The sequence below is a fragment of the Choloepus didactylus genome, chromosome 14 (assembly GCF_015220235.1).
Source record: "Choloepus didactylus isolate mChoDid1 chromosome 14, mChoDid1.pri, whole genome shotgun sequence".
Lineage (NCBI taxonomy): Eukaryota > Metazoa > Chordata > Mammalia > Pilosa > Megalonychidae > Choloepus > Choloepus didactylus.
The window spans coordinates 15,187,713-15,203,663 of NC_051320.1; the positions used below are offsets into that span (position 1 = coordinate 15,187,713).

The following is a 15,951-nucleotide window of genomic DNA, read 5'->3' on the forward strand; positions in this document are numbered from 1 at the left end:
GTTCCCAGTTCTGTGTAAAATTGGTACATTTTTCTTTTAATCAGTCTTTTAAATGATTCTTTGCCTCATGTTTGAATTGAAGTTAAACTATGTTAGAGATTATGGTGTTTCTAATTTCATTTCTGTAGAAATTTTTATAGTTCTTCATGTACGTATTGCCTTTGAAGATAATTGCTTCTGCTTAAGAGGGAAGTTTGGGTTTAAGGTCAGTTTTTCTTGCTATTTTGGAATTTATTAATCTTTAACTGGGGATCATTTGTTGTATATAATGAACCCATCTTTTTTTGGTTTACTTTCAACCTGAGCTCTTTAAACTCAGAATCTATTCAGGCATTTTTTATAACAGGTATACCAAACTCCTTGTTGATCTTTATTTAAAAAAAAAATGTTTTTAATATGGTAAATTCAATGACATTCTTTTGGAGTTGCTTAGTATTTCAAAGCTTCTTATCTTAAAGATCATTTTACTTGAGACTTTGCCCTCAGTTTACTGTAAAGTGAAATTTACTTCCTATTAATTGAAGAATGAGCAGTAAAAGTGTGTTACAAGCTTGTGAGAAATCTTAAGCAACCTCAAGATACAAGTGTTTTAGGCAAAATGTTGGCCTTAAGGGGATGAGAGAAAAAAAGAGAAGTAATAGTATCATATGTGTGGCTGGGTTTATTGAAACCTTTTAGCAAGGGATGGGCGCACTGTTGTATGGAGAGATCGTGAACACATTTTCCCTGATAGATGCAGTATAAATATTAAAATGTGGTGTGTAAAATCTCTGAAATCAGCTGCCAAGGTTTTGATGCCTTGCAGTTTTAAGTGGCCTGTTTAGTTATCTTAAATGTTACATCACTGTGTTCTTCAGTATTCTGTCAGTAGTTTTCTCATGTGATTTTTATTTCCACAGCTCATCTGAACAAGCACCCTTTCTTTCTTTAAAAGCTTTTATCTGAAATATTTAGCTTTTCAAGATAATCATTAAGCCATTAATATGACATAAGTACATTAAATGATTAGTTTTAGTGAAAGAATGACTAATCTTTGTTTTCATGCTTTTGTTAAGTTTTTATGGCATTGTGGTTGAACTCTGTATTAATCATAGTTGGTTTTGAGCAGAGACTTCTTTTTTTTTTTTTTTTTTTAATCATTTTATTGAGATATATTCACATACCACGCAGTCATACAAAACAAATCATACTTTCGATTGTTTACAGTACCATTACATAGTTGTACATTCATCACCTAAATCAATCCCTGACACCTTCATTAGCACACACACAAAAATAACAAGAATAATAATTAGAGTGGAAAAGAGCAATTGAAGTAAAAAAGAACACTGGGTACCTTTGTCTGTTTGTTTCCTTCCCCTATTTTTCTACTCATCCATCCATAAACTAGACAAAGTGGAGTGTGGTCCTTATGGCTTTCCCAATCCCATTGTCACCCCTCATAAGCTACATTTTTATACATTGTCTTCGAGATTCATGGGTTCTGGGTTGTAGTTTGATAGTTTCAGGTATCCACCACCAGCTACCCCAATTCTTTAGAACCTAAAAAGGGTTGTCTAAAGTGTGCTTAAGAGTGCCCACCAGAGTAACCTCTCGGCTCGTTTTGGAATCTCTCTGCCACTGAAGCTTATTTCATTTCCTTTCACATCCCCCTTTTGGTCAAGAAGATGTTCTCTGTCCCACGATGCCGGGTCTACATTCCTCCCCGGGAGTCATATTCCACGTTGCCAGGGAGATTCACTCCTCTGGGTGTCTGATCCCATGTAGGGGGGAGGGCAGTGATTTCACCTTTCAAGTTGGCTTAGCCAGAGAGAGAGGGCCACATCTGAGCAACAAAGAGGCATTCAGGAGGAGACTCTTAGGCACAAATATAGGGAGGCCTAGCCTCTCCTTTGCAGCAACCGTCTTCCCAAGGGTAAAACTTATGGTAGAGGGCTCACCCCATCAAACCACCAGTCCCCTATGTCTGTGGTCATGTTAGCAACCATGGAGGTGGGGTAGGCGAATACCCCTGCATTCTCCACAGGCTCCTCAAGGGGGCACTACATCATTTTTTTTTCCTTGTTTTTCTTTCTTTCTTTTTTTTTTTTTTTTAACTTTCCCTTCTTTTTTAAATCAACTGTATGAAAAAAAAAGTTAAAAAGAAAACAAACATACAATAAAAGAACATTTCAAAGAGACCATAACAAGGGAGTAAGAAAAAGACAACTAACCTAAGATAACTGCTTAACTTCCAACATGTTCCTACTTTACCCCAAGAAAGTTACATAATATAGCAACCTTTCTGTGAACTTGTTCCTACTATATCCATCAGAAATTAACAGACCATAGTCATTTCTGGGCATCCCCAGAACGTTAAAAAGCTTATCTGTTCTTCTTGGATTATTGTTCCCCCTTCCTTAATTACTCTCTACTGCTAGTTCCCCTACATTCTACATTATAAACCATTTGTTTTACATTTTTGAAAGTTCACATTAGTGGTAGCATATAATATTTCTCTTTTTGTGCCTGGCTTATTTCACTCAGCATTATGTCTTCAAGGTTCATCCATGTTGTCATATGTTTCACGAGATCGTTCCTTCTTACTGATGCGTAGTATTCCATCGTGTGTATATACCACATTTTATTTATCCACTCATCTGTTGAAGGACATTTGGGTTGTTTCCATCTCTTGGCAATTGTGAATAATGCTGCTATGAACATTGGCGTGCAGATATCTGTTCGTGTCACTGCTTTCCGATCTTCCGGGTATATACCGAGAAGTGCAATCGCCGGATCGAATGGTAGCTCTATATCTAGTTTTCTAAGGAACTGCCAGACTGACTTCCAGAGTGGCTGAACCATTATACAGTCCCACCAACAGTGAATAAGAGTTCCAATTTCTCCACATCCCCTCCAGCATTTGTAGTTTCCTGTTTGTTTAATGGCAGCCATTCTAACTGGTGTTAGATGGTATCTCATTGTGGTTTTAATTTGCATCTCTCTAATAGCTAGTGAAGCTGAACATTTTTTCATGTGTTTCTTGGCCATTTGTATTTCCTCTTCAGAGAACTGTCTTTTCATATCTTTTGCCCATTTTATAATTGGGCTGTCTGTACTATTGTCATTGAGTTGTAGGATTTCTTTATATATGCAAGATATCAGTCTTTTGTCAGATACATGGTTTCCAAAAATTTTTTCCCATTGAGTTGGCTGCCTCTTTACCTTTTTGAGAAATTCCTTTGAGGTGCAGAAACTTCTAAGCTTGAGGAGTTCCCATTTATCTATTTTCTCTTTTGTTGCTTGTGCTTTTGGTGTAAAGTCTAGGAAGTGGCCGCCTAATACAAGGTCTTGAAGATGTTTTCCTACATTATCTTCTAGGAGTTTTATGGTACTTTCTTTTATATTGAGATCTTTGGTCCATTTTGAGTTAATTTTTGTGTAGGGGGTGAGGTAGGGGTCCTCTTTCATTCTTTTGGATATGGATATCCAACTCTCCCAGCCCCATTTGTTGAAAAGACCATTATGGCTCAGTTCAGTGACTTTGGGGGCCTTATCAAAGATCAGTCGGCCATAGATCTGAGGGTCTATCTCTGAATTCTCAATTCGATTCCATTGATCTATATGTCTATCTTTGTGCCAGTGCCATGCTGTTTTGGCAACTGTGGCTTTATAATAAGCTTCAAAGTCAGGGAGTGTAAGTCCTCCCACTTCGTTTTTCTTTTTTAGAGTGTCTTTAGCAATTCGAGGCATCTTCCCTTTCCAAATAAATTTGATAACTAGCTTTTCCAAGTCTGCAAAGTAGGTTGTTGGAATTTTGACTGGGATTGCATTGAATCTGTAGATGAGTTTGGGTAGAATTGACATCTTAATGACATTTAGCCTTCCTATCCATGAACATGGAATATTTTTCCATCTTTTAAGGTCCCCTTCTATTTCTTTTAGTAGAGTTATATAGTTTTCTTTTGTATAGGTCTTTTACATCTTTGGTTAAGTTGATTCCTAGGTACTTGATTTTTTTAGTTGCTATTGAAAATGGTATCTTTTTCTTGAGTGTCTCTTCAGTTTGTTCATTTCTAGCATATAGAAACATTACTGACTTATGTGCATTAATCTTGTATCCCGCTACTTTGCTAAATTTGTTTATTAGCTCTAGTAGCTGTATCGTCGATTTCTCAGGGTTTTCTAGATATAAGATCATATCGTCTGCAAACAATGACAGTTTTACTTCTTCTTTTCCAATTTGGATACCTTTTATTTCTTTGTCTTGCCGGATTGCCCTGGCTAGCACTTCCAGCACAATGTTGAATAACAGTGGTGACAGCGGGCATCCTTGTCTTGTTCCTGATCTTAGAGGGAAGGCTTTCAGTCTCTCACCATTGAGTACTATGCTGGCTGTGGGTTTTTCATATATGCTCTTTATCATGTTGAGGAAGTTTCCTTCAATTCCTACCTTTTGAAGTGTTTTTATCAAAAACGGATGTTGGATTTTGTCAAATGCTTTTTCAGCATCTATTGAGATGATCGATTGATTTTTCCCTTTCGAGTTTTTAATGTGTTGTAATACATTGATTGTTTTTCTTATGTTGAACCATCCTTGCATGCCTGGAATGAACCCCACTTGGTCATGGTGTATGATTTTTTTAATGTGTCTTTGGATTCGAATTGCAAGTATTTTGTTGAGGATTTTTGCATCTATATTCATTAGGGAGATTGGCCGGTAGTTTTCCTTTTTTGTAGCATCTTTGCCTGGTTTTGGTATTAGATTGATGTTAGCTTCATAAAATGAGTTAGGTAGTGTTCCATTTTCTTCAATGTTTTGAAAGAGTTTGAGTAAGATTGGCGTCAGTTCTTTCTGGAAAGTTTGGTAGAATTCCCCTGTGAAGCCATCTGGCCCTGGGCATTTATTTGTGGGAAGATTTTTGATGACTGATTGGATCTCTTTGCTTGTGATGGGTTGGTTGAGTTCTTCTATTTCTTCTCTGGTCAGTCTAGGTTGTTCATATGTTTCCAGGAAATTGTCCATTTCTTCTACATTGTCCAGTTTATTGCCATACAGTTGTTCATAATATCCTCTTATAATTTTTTTAATTTCTTCAGGCTCTGCAGTTATGTCACCTTTTTCATTCATTATTTTGTTTATATGGGTCTTCTCTCTTTTTGATTTTGTCAGTCTAGCTAGGGGCTTGTCAATCTTGTTGATCTTCTCAAAGAACCAACTTTTGGTGATATTTATCCTCTCTATTGTTTTTTTGTTCTCTATGTCATTTATTTCTGCTTTAATCCTTGTTATTTCTTTTCTTGTACTTGGTTTAGGATTGGTTTGCTGTTCATTTTCTAGCTTCTTCAGTTGATCCATTAGTTCTTTGATTTTGGCTCTTTCTTTCTTTTTAATATATGAGTTTAGTGCTATAAATTTCCCCCTTAGCACTGCTTTTGCTGCATCCCATAGGTTTTGGTATGTTGTGTTCTCGTTTTCGTTCATCTCTATATATTTAGCAATTTCTCTTGCTATTTCTTCTTTAACCCACTGATTGTTTAGGAGTGTGTTGTTTAACCTCCAGGTATTTGTGAATTTTCTAAGTCTCTGATGGTTATTGACTTCTAATTGTATTCCATTGTGGTCAGAGAATGTGCTTTGAATAATTTCAATCTTTTTAAATTTATTGAGGCTTGTTTTATGTCCCAGCATATGATCTATTCTGGAGAAAGTTCCGTGAGCACTAGAAAAGTATGTGTATCCTGGTAACTTGGGATGTAATGTCCTGTATATGTCTGTTAAATCTAATTCATTTATCAGATTGTTTAGGTTTTGAAAGAGACTTCTTTTTGAAAATAGAAAAAGGAAAGCGTTGGTATTGACAAATGTTGGATTGGAAAATAAAGAGGATATAATCTACATTTGGCTGACCGCTTTAAGAAGAAGCAAATTAAATGGATGTTTCCATTAGAGTACCTTTTGTGTTCAGTGCAAAAAAACCTGAGTGCTGGGAGATACAACAGTGAATTTTGAGAAAATGTAGTTCTTTTATGTCCACTTATTTTAGTTGAACTCAGAAAGATTCCCAACATAGTAAAATCTTGGGTTCTGTTTTTTTGCTTCATTATCTAAGGTGGATAATATTTATGTTAGCTTTTGTCCTTGAGATGCCCCTGAAAAATTACTACAGAGGAAGATAGTATTCCTTTTCTCAATTTCTGGCCTTCTGCACCACACAAAGCTAAACTGCAGCAGTGAACTGGCTCCTCATATTCCTTAACCTGTTTTATAATAGCCATTAGGCTGTGGCTTTCAGCATTACATAATCCCTGAACCTCTCTATCCATTCCAAATCCTAATAGGAGCCTGTGGTTCTATATCAAAAAAGCTTTTAAGAAACAATGATAATAGAGAACTGGTGCTTGTCAGTTTCCTTATATGCTGAGCAGAGTTTGACATAAGCTGCTGACTCCACAAATATGGTTTATGCATATACATTTGTAAATGGTACAAACAATAAAACCTGGCCATAACCAGTATACTCCTTATATTTTTACTCCTGTTTATTTTTAGCAGTTTCAGATTTCAAAGTAAGTTTGAAATAATTTTCTACATATAATAGTTTACAGTTACATTTATATAGCTTTGCAGCATTCCTTGTAAAAGAACAAAAAAGGAAAAAATAACTAGTGTAAAAAAAGGAGTATTTTTTCTTAGATTATTCAAGAAGTAATCCAACTGGTCACTAGCTCCTTTTAGCTAATAGATGGTGAAAGGACTTTCAAAGTTCAACATACTTTGTTTGTGGGTTGTTATTTAAAATTATAGGATTTTTCTGCTCCATTTTGTTTCAATTTAGAATGTGTGCCAGATTATTAAACACTTACTACTCTTAATAACAAGCGTATCAGAACATTTATGATCCCAAAGACTTTAGAACCGTTCAAAGTTTTTAGAAGCTGTGCCTCTTTAGATTAAACCTCTATTTCCCCAAGTGTCTTTGGGACTACACTTGGCATCTTTTCAGGGCCAGATTCAGTTACAGGTATAAACTTCACTACTTACTTAACATACTTCTTTTTAAAAAGTGATGTTAGAGATTGGTCAGACATCTCATTACCAACCTTGTTTCTGAATGGCATTCGGCTATTTCAGAAAATCAGATCTACCCATAAAGAACAAAGGAGTACCATGAGTGGGAGACTTAATAACACACTGGGCATGCAGGCAGCCCTGAAGGGAATTCCAGGCATAGCTGAGCATGAGTAGAACTGATAAAATACGTAATCTGCCAGTGTAATTTTGGAAAGTTTAACACATGTAGATTATCATCATTTATGACATCCTTGAATGTCAGTAATAAACATATGCTTTGTGTAGTAATTATTTTTTGTATTCAGTGTAGCATAACCCCTTCCTATATTGTTAAAATAATGATACTGATTATTTTGGTGGTATATGCTAAAATGAGAAATAAATATTAGCAACTTAATCAGCTTTTTAAACTTTTAGGAGTTTTTCTGACATGTGACTATGAATAGGGTTGATATTTTTACTTGGATTAATTAGTAAAAGAAAATGAAAAATGTGTAGCCATCCTTTTTAGAATGCATTTTTAAAATAATAATTTGTTGATTACTTTGCTGGAGCATTAAGAGGTACTAGGTTATAAAATATGTAAAATGGTACTGCATTTTCATGATAGTTTCAAAAGTTTAGAATATGAAATATTTTTTGATTTGCAGATTTACCTTTAAAAAGATATTGCTGTGTTTGAAATTATACTTCTTTTGGATAAAATATCAGTGTTTAGTGTCTTTTCTGATGTTATGAATTTAACTTATAAATTGTATAGTAATTTAAATGTTTTTTGCACAGTTGTTAGAATTTTCTTTTTTTATTTTTTAGGCTCAAGCTGCCTTTTCTGCAAACCCTGCTAACCCAGCAATTTTGTCAGAAGCTTCTGCTCCCATTGCTCAAGATGGAAGTAAGTTTAAATTCAGATTCATTCTCCTTGAACAGAAATAGGTGTTAAGGTTTATTTTTCTGAAATAGGGAATTCAAACTTTTATCTTTTTAATGGATTGAACTTTTTTTATTAGAGAAATTGTAGGTTTACAGAAAAATTATTCAAAAAAGAGTTCCCATTCCCCCAACACCTCCGCAACAGTTTTCCCTATCATTTATACTTTGCATTAGTGTGTTACTTTTGTTAAAACTGTTGAAACAACATTATTATAATTATACTAATAACTGTAGCCCACAGTTTACATTAGTGTTCATTGTTGGTGTTTTCCAGTCCTGTGTTTATGTTTATACAGTTTTATTGACATATATTCACATAGCATACAGTCATCCAAAGTATCCAATGAGTTGTTCACAGTATGATCACAGTTGTGCATTCATCACCAGTCAATTTTTTGAACATTTCTATTACTCAAAAAAATAAGAATAAGCATAAAAATAAAAGTAAAAAAGAACACCCCAAGACATCTCATACTTCACCCCCCCGTTACTCATTTACTTTTTGACCCCCTTTTTTCTACTCATTTGTCCATACACTGGATAAAGGGAGTGTGAGCCACAAGGTTTTCACAGTCACACAGTCACGCTGTATAAGCTAATAGTTATACAATCATCTTCAAGAATCAAGGATACTGGATTGCAGTTCAACAGTTGCGGTATTTCCTTCTAGCTATTCTAAAAACTAAAAAGAGATATCTATATAATGCATAAGAATAACCTCCCAAATGACTTCTTGACTCCACTTGAGATCTCTCAGCCACTGAAACTTTATTTAGTTTCTCTTCCCCCTTTTGGTCAGGAAGGTTTTCTCAATCCTACAATGCGAGGCCCAGTCTCATCCCTGGAAGTCATGTCCCACGTTGCCAGGGAGATTTACACTCCTGCAAGTCATGTCCTACATGGGGGGAGGGCAGTGAGTTTACCAGCCAAGCCGGATTAGAGAGAGATAGGCCACATCTGAGCAACAAAGAGGTTCTCTGGGGGTGACTCTTAGGCACCATTATAAGTAGACTTAGCCACTCCTTTGCAGTAACAAGCTTCATAAGAGCAAGCCCCAAGGTTGAGGACTTGGCCTGCTAACAATGGTAGTCCCCAATGCTTGCAAGAATATCAGGAATTCCCCAGGTGGAGAAATTTAATATTTCCACATTTTTCCCGAGACCCTCAAGGTGGCTTTGCAAATACTTTTTATTCTCTGCCCGTATTGCTCTGGGATGTATTGGGGCTTCACGCTAACCTGTACAAAACAACCGGATCTCACCCCCTATTCAAGGTTTCATGTAATTATGGTGTTGGAATAAACTGACCTTACGAGTTAAATTATATACCATACTACAGAAAGTATAGATTTTGCACCAAATAAACATCTCTTCCTTTGGTCTCACACAGAAGTTGAGGTTTTAAAAGACAGTCAATATCATCCTTTTCCCTTTAGTCTGGTTTACCTTAGTTGTAATCAAATCCTTTTTGTTCATACCTTTAATTGAAGTTTGATCTCTTTTTCAGCCTTTTTAACATTTGCTATATGGGGTAATGCTGACATTCACAGCTGCTGAACTCTGGATCTGAGTTGGGTGTCACACAGATACCTGAAGTTACAGGGACTGACCAGCTCAGCATCTCAGAATTTAGGGATAATCAATCCTATGTTTTTTAAATCATTTTTTACTCTGGTAACATATATGTAACCTAAATAGGGAATTCAAGATTATTTTGACAGAAGACAAAAAATAACCTTGTACCTAATCAAGAGAGTGAATTTGATTATGGAGATGTGTTTTACATTTTAATTAAAATTGATTTCAGCCTGACTCTATGTCCTTGAGCTATGACTGATTGATTAATCTATGTAGAAACCTAGATGTGAACTGCATTTGTCCCATACTACTGTTTCTTGAACTTCTGCAGCCGGATTTTTGAAATTTTCAAGCAGTCTCGTTTTTGGTAGCTTTCCAAATCCTGGAGTGTCTACATTCCTTGTCTTTAGTCCCTTTTCCTTTAAGGTTTAAAGGGATTCAGGACAGAGACCCTATTAATATGACTTAAGATAAAAAATGTGTGTTAGTTAAAATAGGTTTTATGGCCTGGCATCTTATCACGATCACATTGTATTTTTTGTCTTTTGTTTTTTTTGAAAATCCATTTCAAGTTCCAAATAATTTTTGTAAAAAAAGAACTTTTGAAAATAGTTCTTACTAAATTAGATACTGGTAATGTTAAAAATACACCATTTCCAAGATTTCATTGGAATGTGGCTAATATTCTTAAAATGATCTAACACTAAGTTCATCAGATACAATTATTTAAATTGTTATTGCTGTCACTGCAGAAGAGTCATTCCTTAGCTGTGTTTATAAAATGAGTTATAAAGGAGTTGGCTTGATAGTAGACATTTTGGTCAGTTCTGAATTGGAGAATCAACTGTAGTATTTTTAAAATCTACTCTTTTAGGCTTATTTTAAGAAATAGGAAAGGCAAGATAATTAATTTGGACAGATTATTTCTGCTTTTGAGTATTCAGGAATGTGAAGGTGTTTCAGTTCAAATGGTTTTATTTTCTACAACTTTGTACCTTAGCATTTTTCTGTATTTTCCATTTCTAATTATCATTACAGAGATGGGAAAGGTGCCCTGCCAAATTGCTACTTTAAATTGACTCTAGATTTTACAACTTAAATGTAATTTTCAAAACAAGTAGAAGCATATAATAATAGTTTTCATTTTGAGTGTTCTGCCAGAGCTTTTAAATTTGTTCCTTTGTTTGTTTTCATTAGGTCTCTATCCTAAACTGTATCCAGAGCTCTCTCAGTACATGGGCCTGAGTCTAAATGAAGACGAAGTACGTGCAAATATGGTCATGGTCCTTGGAGAACCAGTGCAGGGGGTATGTATAGTGTAATTAATTTTGAATTATATAAAATCATACTTTAGATAGAGATATAAGCCCTCCTCTTCTTTTTGCAGTCAGCTCTCAAATTTATAACTTTAGCATTGACCTCTCTTCTCAGAAATTTTATACTTTTATCTGAGTATAACTTCTTAAGTAATAGTCTCCTTCCACTGTCCCTGTTGGTAGGAGTTAAAGCTATACATGCCTTGGACGAGTCCATTCTCTTTTGCTTTCTGCATTTAATCAGTTGGAAAGCCCTAACGAATCTGTCTGTGCCGTGTTTCTTGTGTTCATTTTATCCATTCCAGTCCTTCTATAACCCTCATTCAGGTTTTCTTTATTTTTCACCTAGATCATTATAATAGTCTCTTACATTTCCTCTGGTAGCGTATTTCAAACCTGCTAAGCTGCTGCTAGATTAATCATCACAAAGTACAGGTCTGTCCTATCTTTTCTTTGCTCAGAAGCTTTTAACGTTCTGTCTGATATCCAAAGCTCCTTATAATTAGACCCCAGATTGTAGGCCTAGATATAACTTATCTGATAACTTTTTATGAGCATTTTCTAGAACTTCCTGTAATTATAGTGAAATACTCATATGTTCATATTTCATATGAAGACAGGGTCCATGTCTATCTTGTTGCCACATCTAGTGCTTAATACAATGCATGGCATTCATTTATTTATTTTCCAAATATTCATTGAGAACTTGCTTACGGCAGTTGGGGTCCAGTTGGGAAAATAGAAGTTACAGTAGGTATTTCAAAAGAGACAAACAAGGTAATTTGCAGGGTTCAAGCCCCAGCAAGGTGTAGAAAGGTCAATTTGGTGCTGAGAGAAGTAACTTTGGAATGTCTGGCACAGGCCTGTTCTTTGACAACTCAATACATACATATACGCATGTCTGTGTGTATTTGAACTTTATATGACAATGATAATAACATAATTTCCCCTTGAAAGATGTAATTCTCCTTCATATAAACCAGGACTTGGCAGACTCTGTAAAGGGCCAGAAAGTAAATATTTTAGGCTTTGCTGGCCACACACAGTCTCTGTTGCATACTCTTGTTCTTGTTTATCACCCTTTAAAGATGTAAACATTGTTCTTAACTCACAAGTGTCCAAAAACAAGCCAGCCACCTCTGCTATAAATGATGAGGTGAGACTCACAAGGGAGACCCCAGTTATTGTGTCCGTCTGTGGCAGTGGTCACGGCACAGTTACTGTGTGTTATTAGTCCTCTGATTAGCCACATACCAGCTGGACATTCTTTAACTTAAAAACAAAACTGTCACTACCAACAATTCTTACATAAAACAAGGTAAAACAGGAAGGGGAAACAGTTTAATTTCTGTATTTATAGAAAATTTACATACACAAGCAGGAAAGAAGATAGTGGTGGCTGTTATGATTCTTTTTTCTGTAACTGGTTTTGAGGCTGTAGTTAATATTCATGACTTCCTTTCCCTTTCCTGCTGCACATTCTACATTCCCTTCACCCTTGGCCAGCACTTCAGCTGGGTTTTTTGTGTGTTTTTGTGTGTGTATAAAATACCTAGGGGTGTGACCCAAACTTCATTTTTGAAGCATCTGCTCTCCAGGCCTCTTCAGTACTCTGCCTATTCTTTGTTTCTTTTCTTAATTTACATTTTAATTGAATTTGTTTTATTTTATTTTATATTATTAGTTGCTGGAGGCTTCTGTTAGCTCTTCTGATCAAGTGAGTTTTCACTTCACCTATTAAATTTTTCTTCTTTAGATGTGTCATGTAGTTCCTTTTTATATCTGTTTCTCTCCTAATTCATGGTTTCCTATAAATCCGTGAGCATATTGAGAATATTTATAGTAGCTATTTAAAAATCCATGTCTACTCATTTCACCATTCTGTCACTCCTTGATCTGTTTCTCACGACTGAGTTTTCTCCTGGTTATGGATCACGTTTTCCTGCTTCACATGCTGCTTATTTTTTTAATTGCATGATGGACTGGATGAATTTTAACATTGTTATTGTTTAATGTGTTGGCATTTCTAGGCAGTTAAGTTATAGGTGGGTCAGCTTGAGCCTTTAAGGCTTGTTTTTATGCTTTGTTGGGGGCAGGTCTCAAGTAGCATTTATCTTAAGGCTAGCGTAGCATTCACTACTAAAGCCTGTCCCCACCGGGTCTCTACTAAGTGGCCTAAGCATTCAATGAGGACTTTTCATTCTGGCCAGTGTAAATGTGAATGTTCCCAACCCTGTGTGATCTCTGGGAACTGTTCTGCTCCTGGCTCCCTGAACGTTCTTTGTGTGACCTGTGGAGCTTCACCTGACACGGTCTTGGCATAGTGTTCGGCAAGACTCAAGAAGATACATGCAGATTTCTGGAGCGCTCTCTCTAACTCCCTCCTCTCCAGCATGCTGCCCTTCAAACTCGAGCTGCTTCAGCCCTCCTGAACTCTGATCTGTTTTCTCTATTCAGCGAGACCACAGTGCTCTGCTTGGGAATCCCATGATCTTAGGGCCATCTCATGCCTCTCGGGGATCACTGTTCTGTGCTACCTTTTGTCCAGTGCCTGAAAATGGTTGCCTTCTGTTTTTCCAGTTTTCTTGTTGTTTATGGCAGAAGGTAGGTATGGCCCCAGTTACTCTATCAAGACTGTAAAAAGTCTATTTTTCTATTAACTTTACTATTGGACATGGACCAAGAGGCATCTCAAAGAACCTCCTGCCTCATCCTTCCTGCCCCCATTATGTAGCAGCAACCTAATCTCCTCTTGGTCATCAGGGTTAGCCACCCCAGCCAGTTCAGTAACCTTCCTTGCCTTTGTTTCAGTGGCATGTGATGTCCTAAGTGGCTAGGTGGCAGTCTTAACTTCCATTTCAGGGGAAATATTGTATCCTCCAGTGGATGCACCCCTCCCTTGTAAGTAAGCCCTCTGAACTGCAGAGTGCAAAGATTGGGGCTGGGATGCATAATGACATTGTAGATGTGAAAGAAGAACCATTCCCACAGCCACACTTTGATTCCTAAGCTTTCTCTTCTAGCCTTGGAAGAAGTAGCACCGAGTATTGTTGCTGATTCAAAGCATATATTATACCCTGTAAGACAGAATCCCGACCTTTCCAGGTAGTTTCTCCCTAATGGCACCTTAACTCAGTGGAGATGAGAGATAAGAGCTTGTGCCCCTGCTTGTGCCTCTTGCAGGCACTGTGCTAGGCATGGAAGATAGAATAGTAAACCACACTGAGTCCCTGCCCAAGGACTCATATTCCAGCCAGCCAGTTAATAACTTGAAGCACAAGGAAGGTGGCTAAGTGGATAGAATGGCCAGGGCTATTTTTTAGGCAGGTGATTGTCTAAGTGACATTTGAGCAGAGAGCAGAAGGAAATGAGGGAGAGCAAGCCATGTGCTGTGTCTGGTGGGAGAGCATTCTGTACAGCTGGGGCAGCTGTCTCAGGCCCTGAGGCAGGAGTGACTTTGGTAGACTTGAGAGACAAGAAGCCCTATGTGAGAAGGAGATGAAAGAAGGTAGTACGTGGGCACAGAAGCATTGGAGCTTCTTTGTGGTCTTCACTTGTGGTCCTTCATATGTAATTTCTTCTGGCATTGTGTCCTGGTAAAGTTGATTGTGTGTTTACGTCTGTTAAGAGTGACAGCTTTAGAGTAAGTATGCTGTCTAAATTGCCATAAATTCTGAATGAGCAAAATTTCAATCTGTGGTACATATATCACTCAGGTTCTCCTTTCCCTGCCATTGCTACTCTATTACCATATAAAAGTACCCTCAGGCAAATGTGTGAGTTTCAATAGATAAAGTTCAAGGTAACTTTGAGGTCAAGACAAACCAAGTACACATGAAGCAAATGCCAGGGAATTCAAAAGGCAACATATAGCAAGGAAGTCATTGAATCTACTGGAGATGATAAATGTGAGAATAAATTACCTGAGGAATTAGTAAGTAAAACCCAGGGTCATTTTTGCAGAAATCAAACTTTTATCTGAAGGAAATAACTGCTGCTTACTTTTTGGACATCCAAAACAGAGTATATTTAAGTGTTTCTAAATATTGACACTTTGTGTTTTGTCAACAGTTGGTTGTAAGACCTTCCAGTGTGAACTATATGGTGGCTCCTGTAACTGGTAATGATGTTGGAATTCGAAGAGCAGAAATTAAGCAAGGGATTCGTGAAGTTATTTTGTGTAAGGATCAAGATGGAAAAATTGGCCTCAGACTTAAATCAGTAGATAATGTAAGTATTTTTTTATCTTTTAATGTGTCTAACTTGTTGGATAGTTAAGGGATTAATGTTGGGATAATTTGAAATGGAAATATTGTTACAATGGTGTACCTATAATAGAGAATATTCTAAATCTGCTGACATTTTGAGGTATCATATTTTTTGAGGATGCAGAGTTGGGACTTCCAACACAATTACATGAAGTGAACTTTTTTTTCTTTTTGAGCACTCTTCCTGGAATAAAGTCCATGGGCCTCTAAGTTATAACATAGATTGCACAGTAGAATTCTGACATTGAAACAGGACAGCATCACTGACTGATGAGCAGTGTGTGTGTGTGTATTTTTAAATCAAATGACAATTGTTTAATGTTGTGAAGTGAGTTCACGGGTTTGTTATTTTCATCCCTCAAATTTGAATTTAATAGGTCATTTTCTGAGCAAAAGCAATTTTCTAACTAAGGCAGTCATTCTTTTCCTTATAATTACTTTCCTTTTCACCTACTGTCCTGACAGGGTTCTCTCTCCAAGGAACCACTGAATAATGTGAAGGAAGTTCTAAGTCTTTACCCCTGTGTATGGTTTTAGCCAGAACCTTGCTGGATTCTTTTTAGTCTTAAGTCTTGTTAGCTCAGTGTGTCCAATCCTTTTCATATGGCCTATACAGAAAATGAAATGAGTGTGGCAAACAGCATAAATGGATGAGACTCATCTTGGCAGGAAGCCCCCAGCCCTGCCTGCACCCCCAGAGGGCCACAGTCATCTGTGTCTTTGCATACTCTTAACTTACCCAAGACACTTCAGTGTGTTTGCCTGGGAAGCTCTGATTCACCTGCTCTTTCTCTTCCGTGATTAAT

At 36.7% G+C, this 15,951-nt stretch overlaps 1 protein-coding gene across 1 annotated transcript in view; it reads left to right on the forward strand.

The window, feature by feature from the left end:
• The window catches only part of LOC119509327 (syndecan binding protein), a 39,178-nt gene that overhangs the window by 18,115 nt on the left and 5,112 nt on the right, over positions 1–15,951 (forward strand). Inside the window, exons 3-5 of the mRNA XM_037803292.1 lie at positions 7,868–7,946; positions 10,759–10,868; positions 14,949–15,107. Coding sequence (XP_037659220.1) covers positions 7,868–7,946; positions 10,759–10,868; positions 14,949–15,107 — 348 coding nt within the window. The remainder of the gene's footprint in view (positions 1–7,867; positions 7,947–10,758; positions 10,869–14,948; positions 15,108–15,951) is intronic.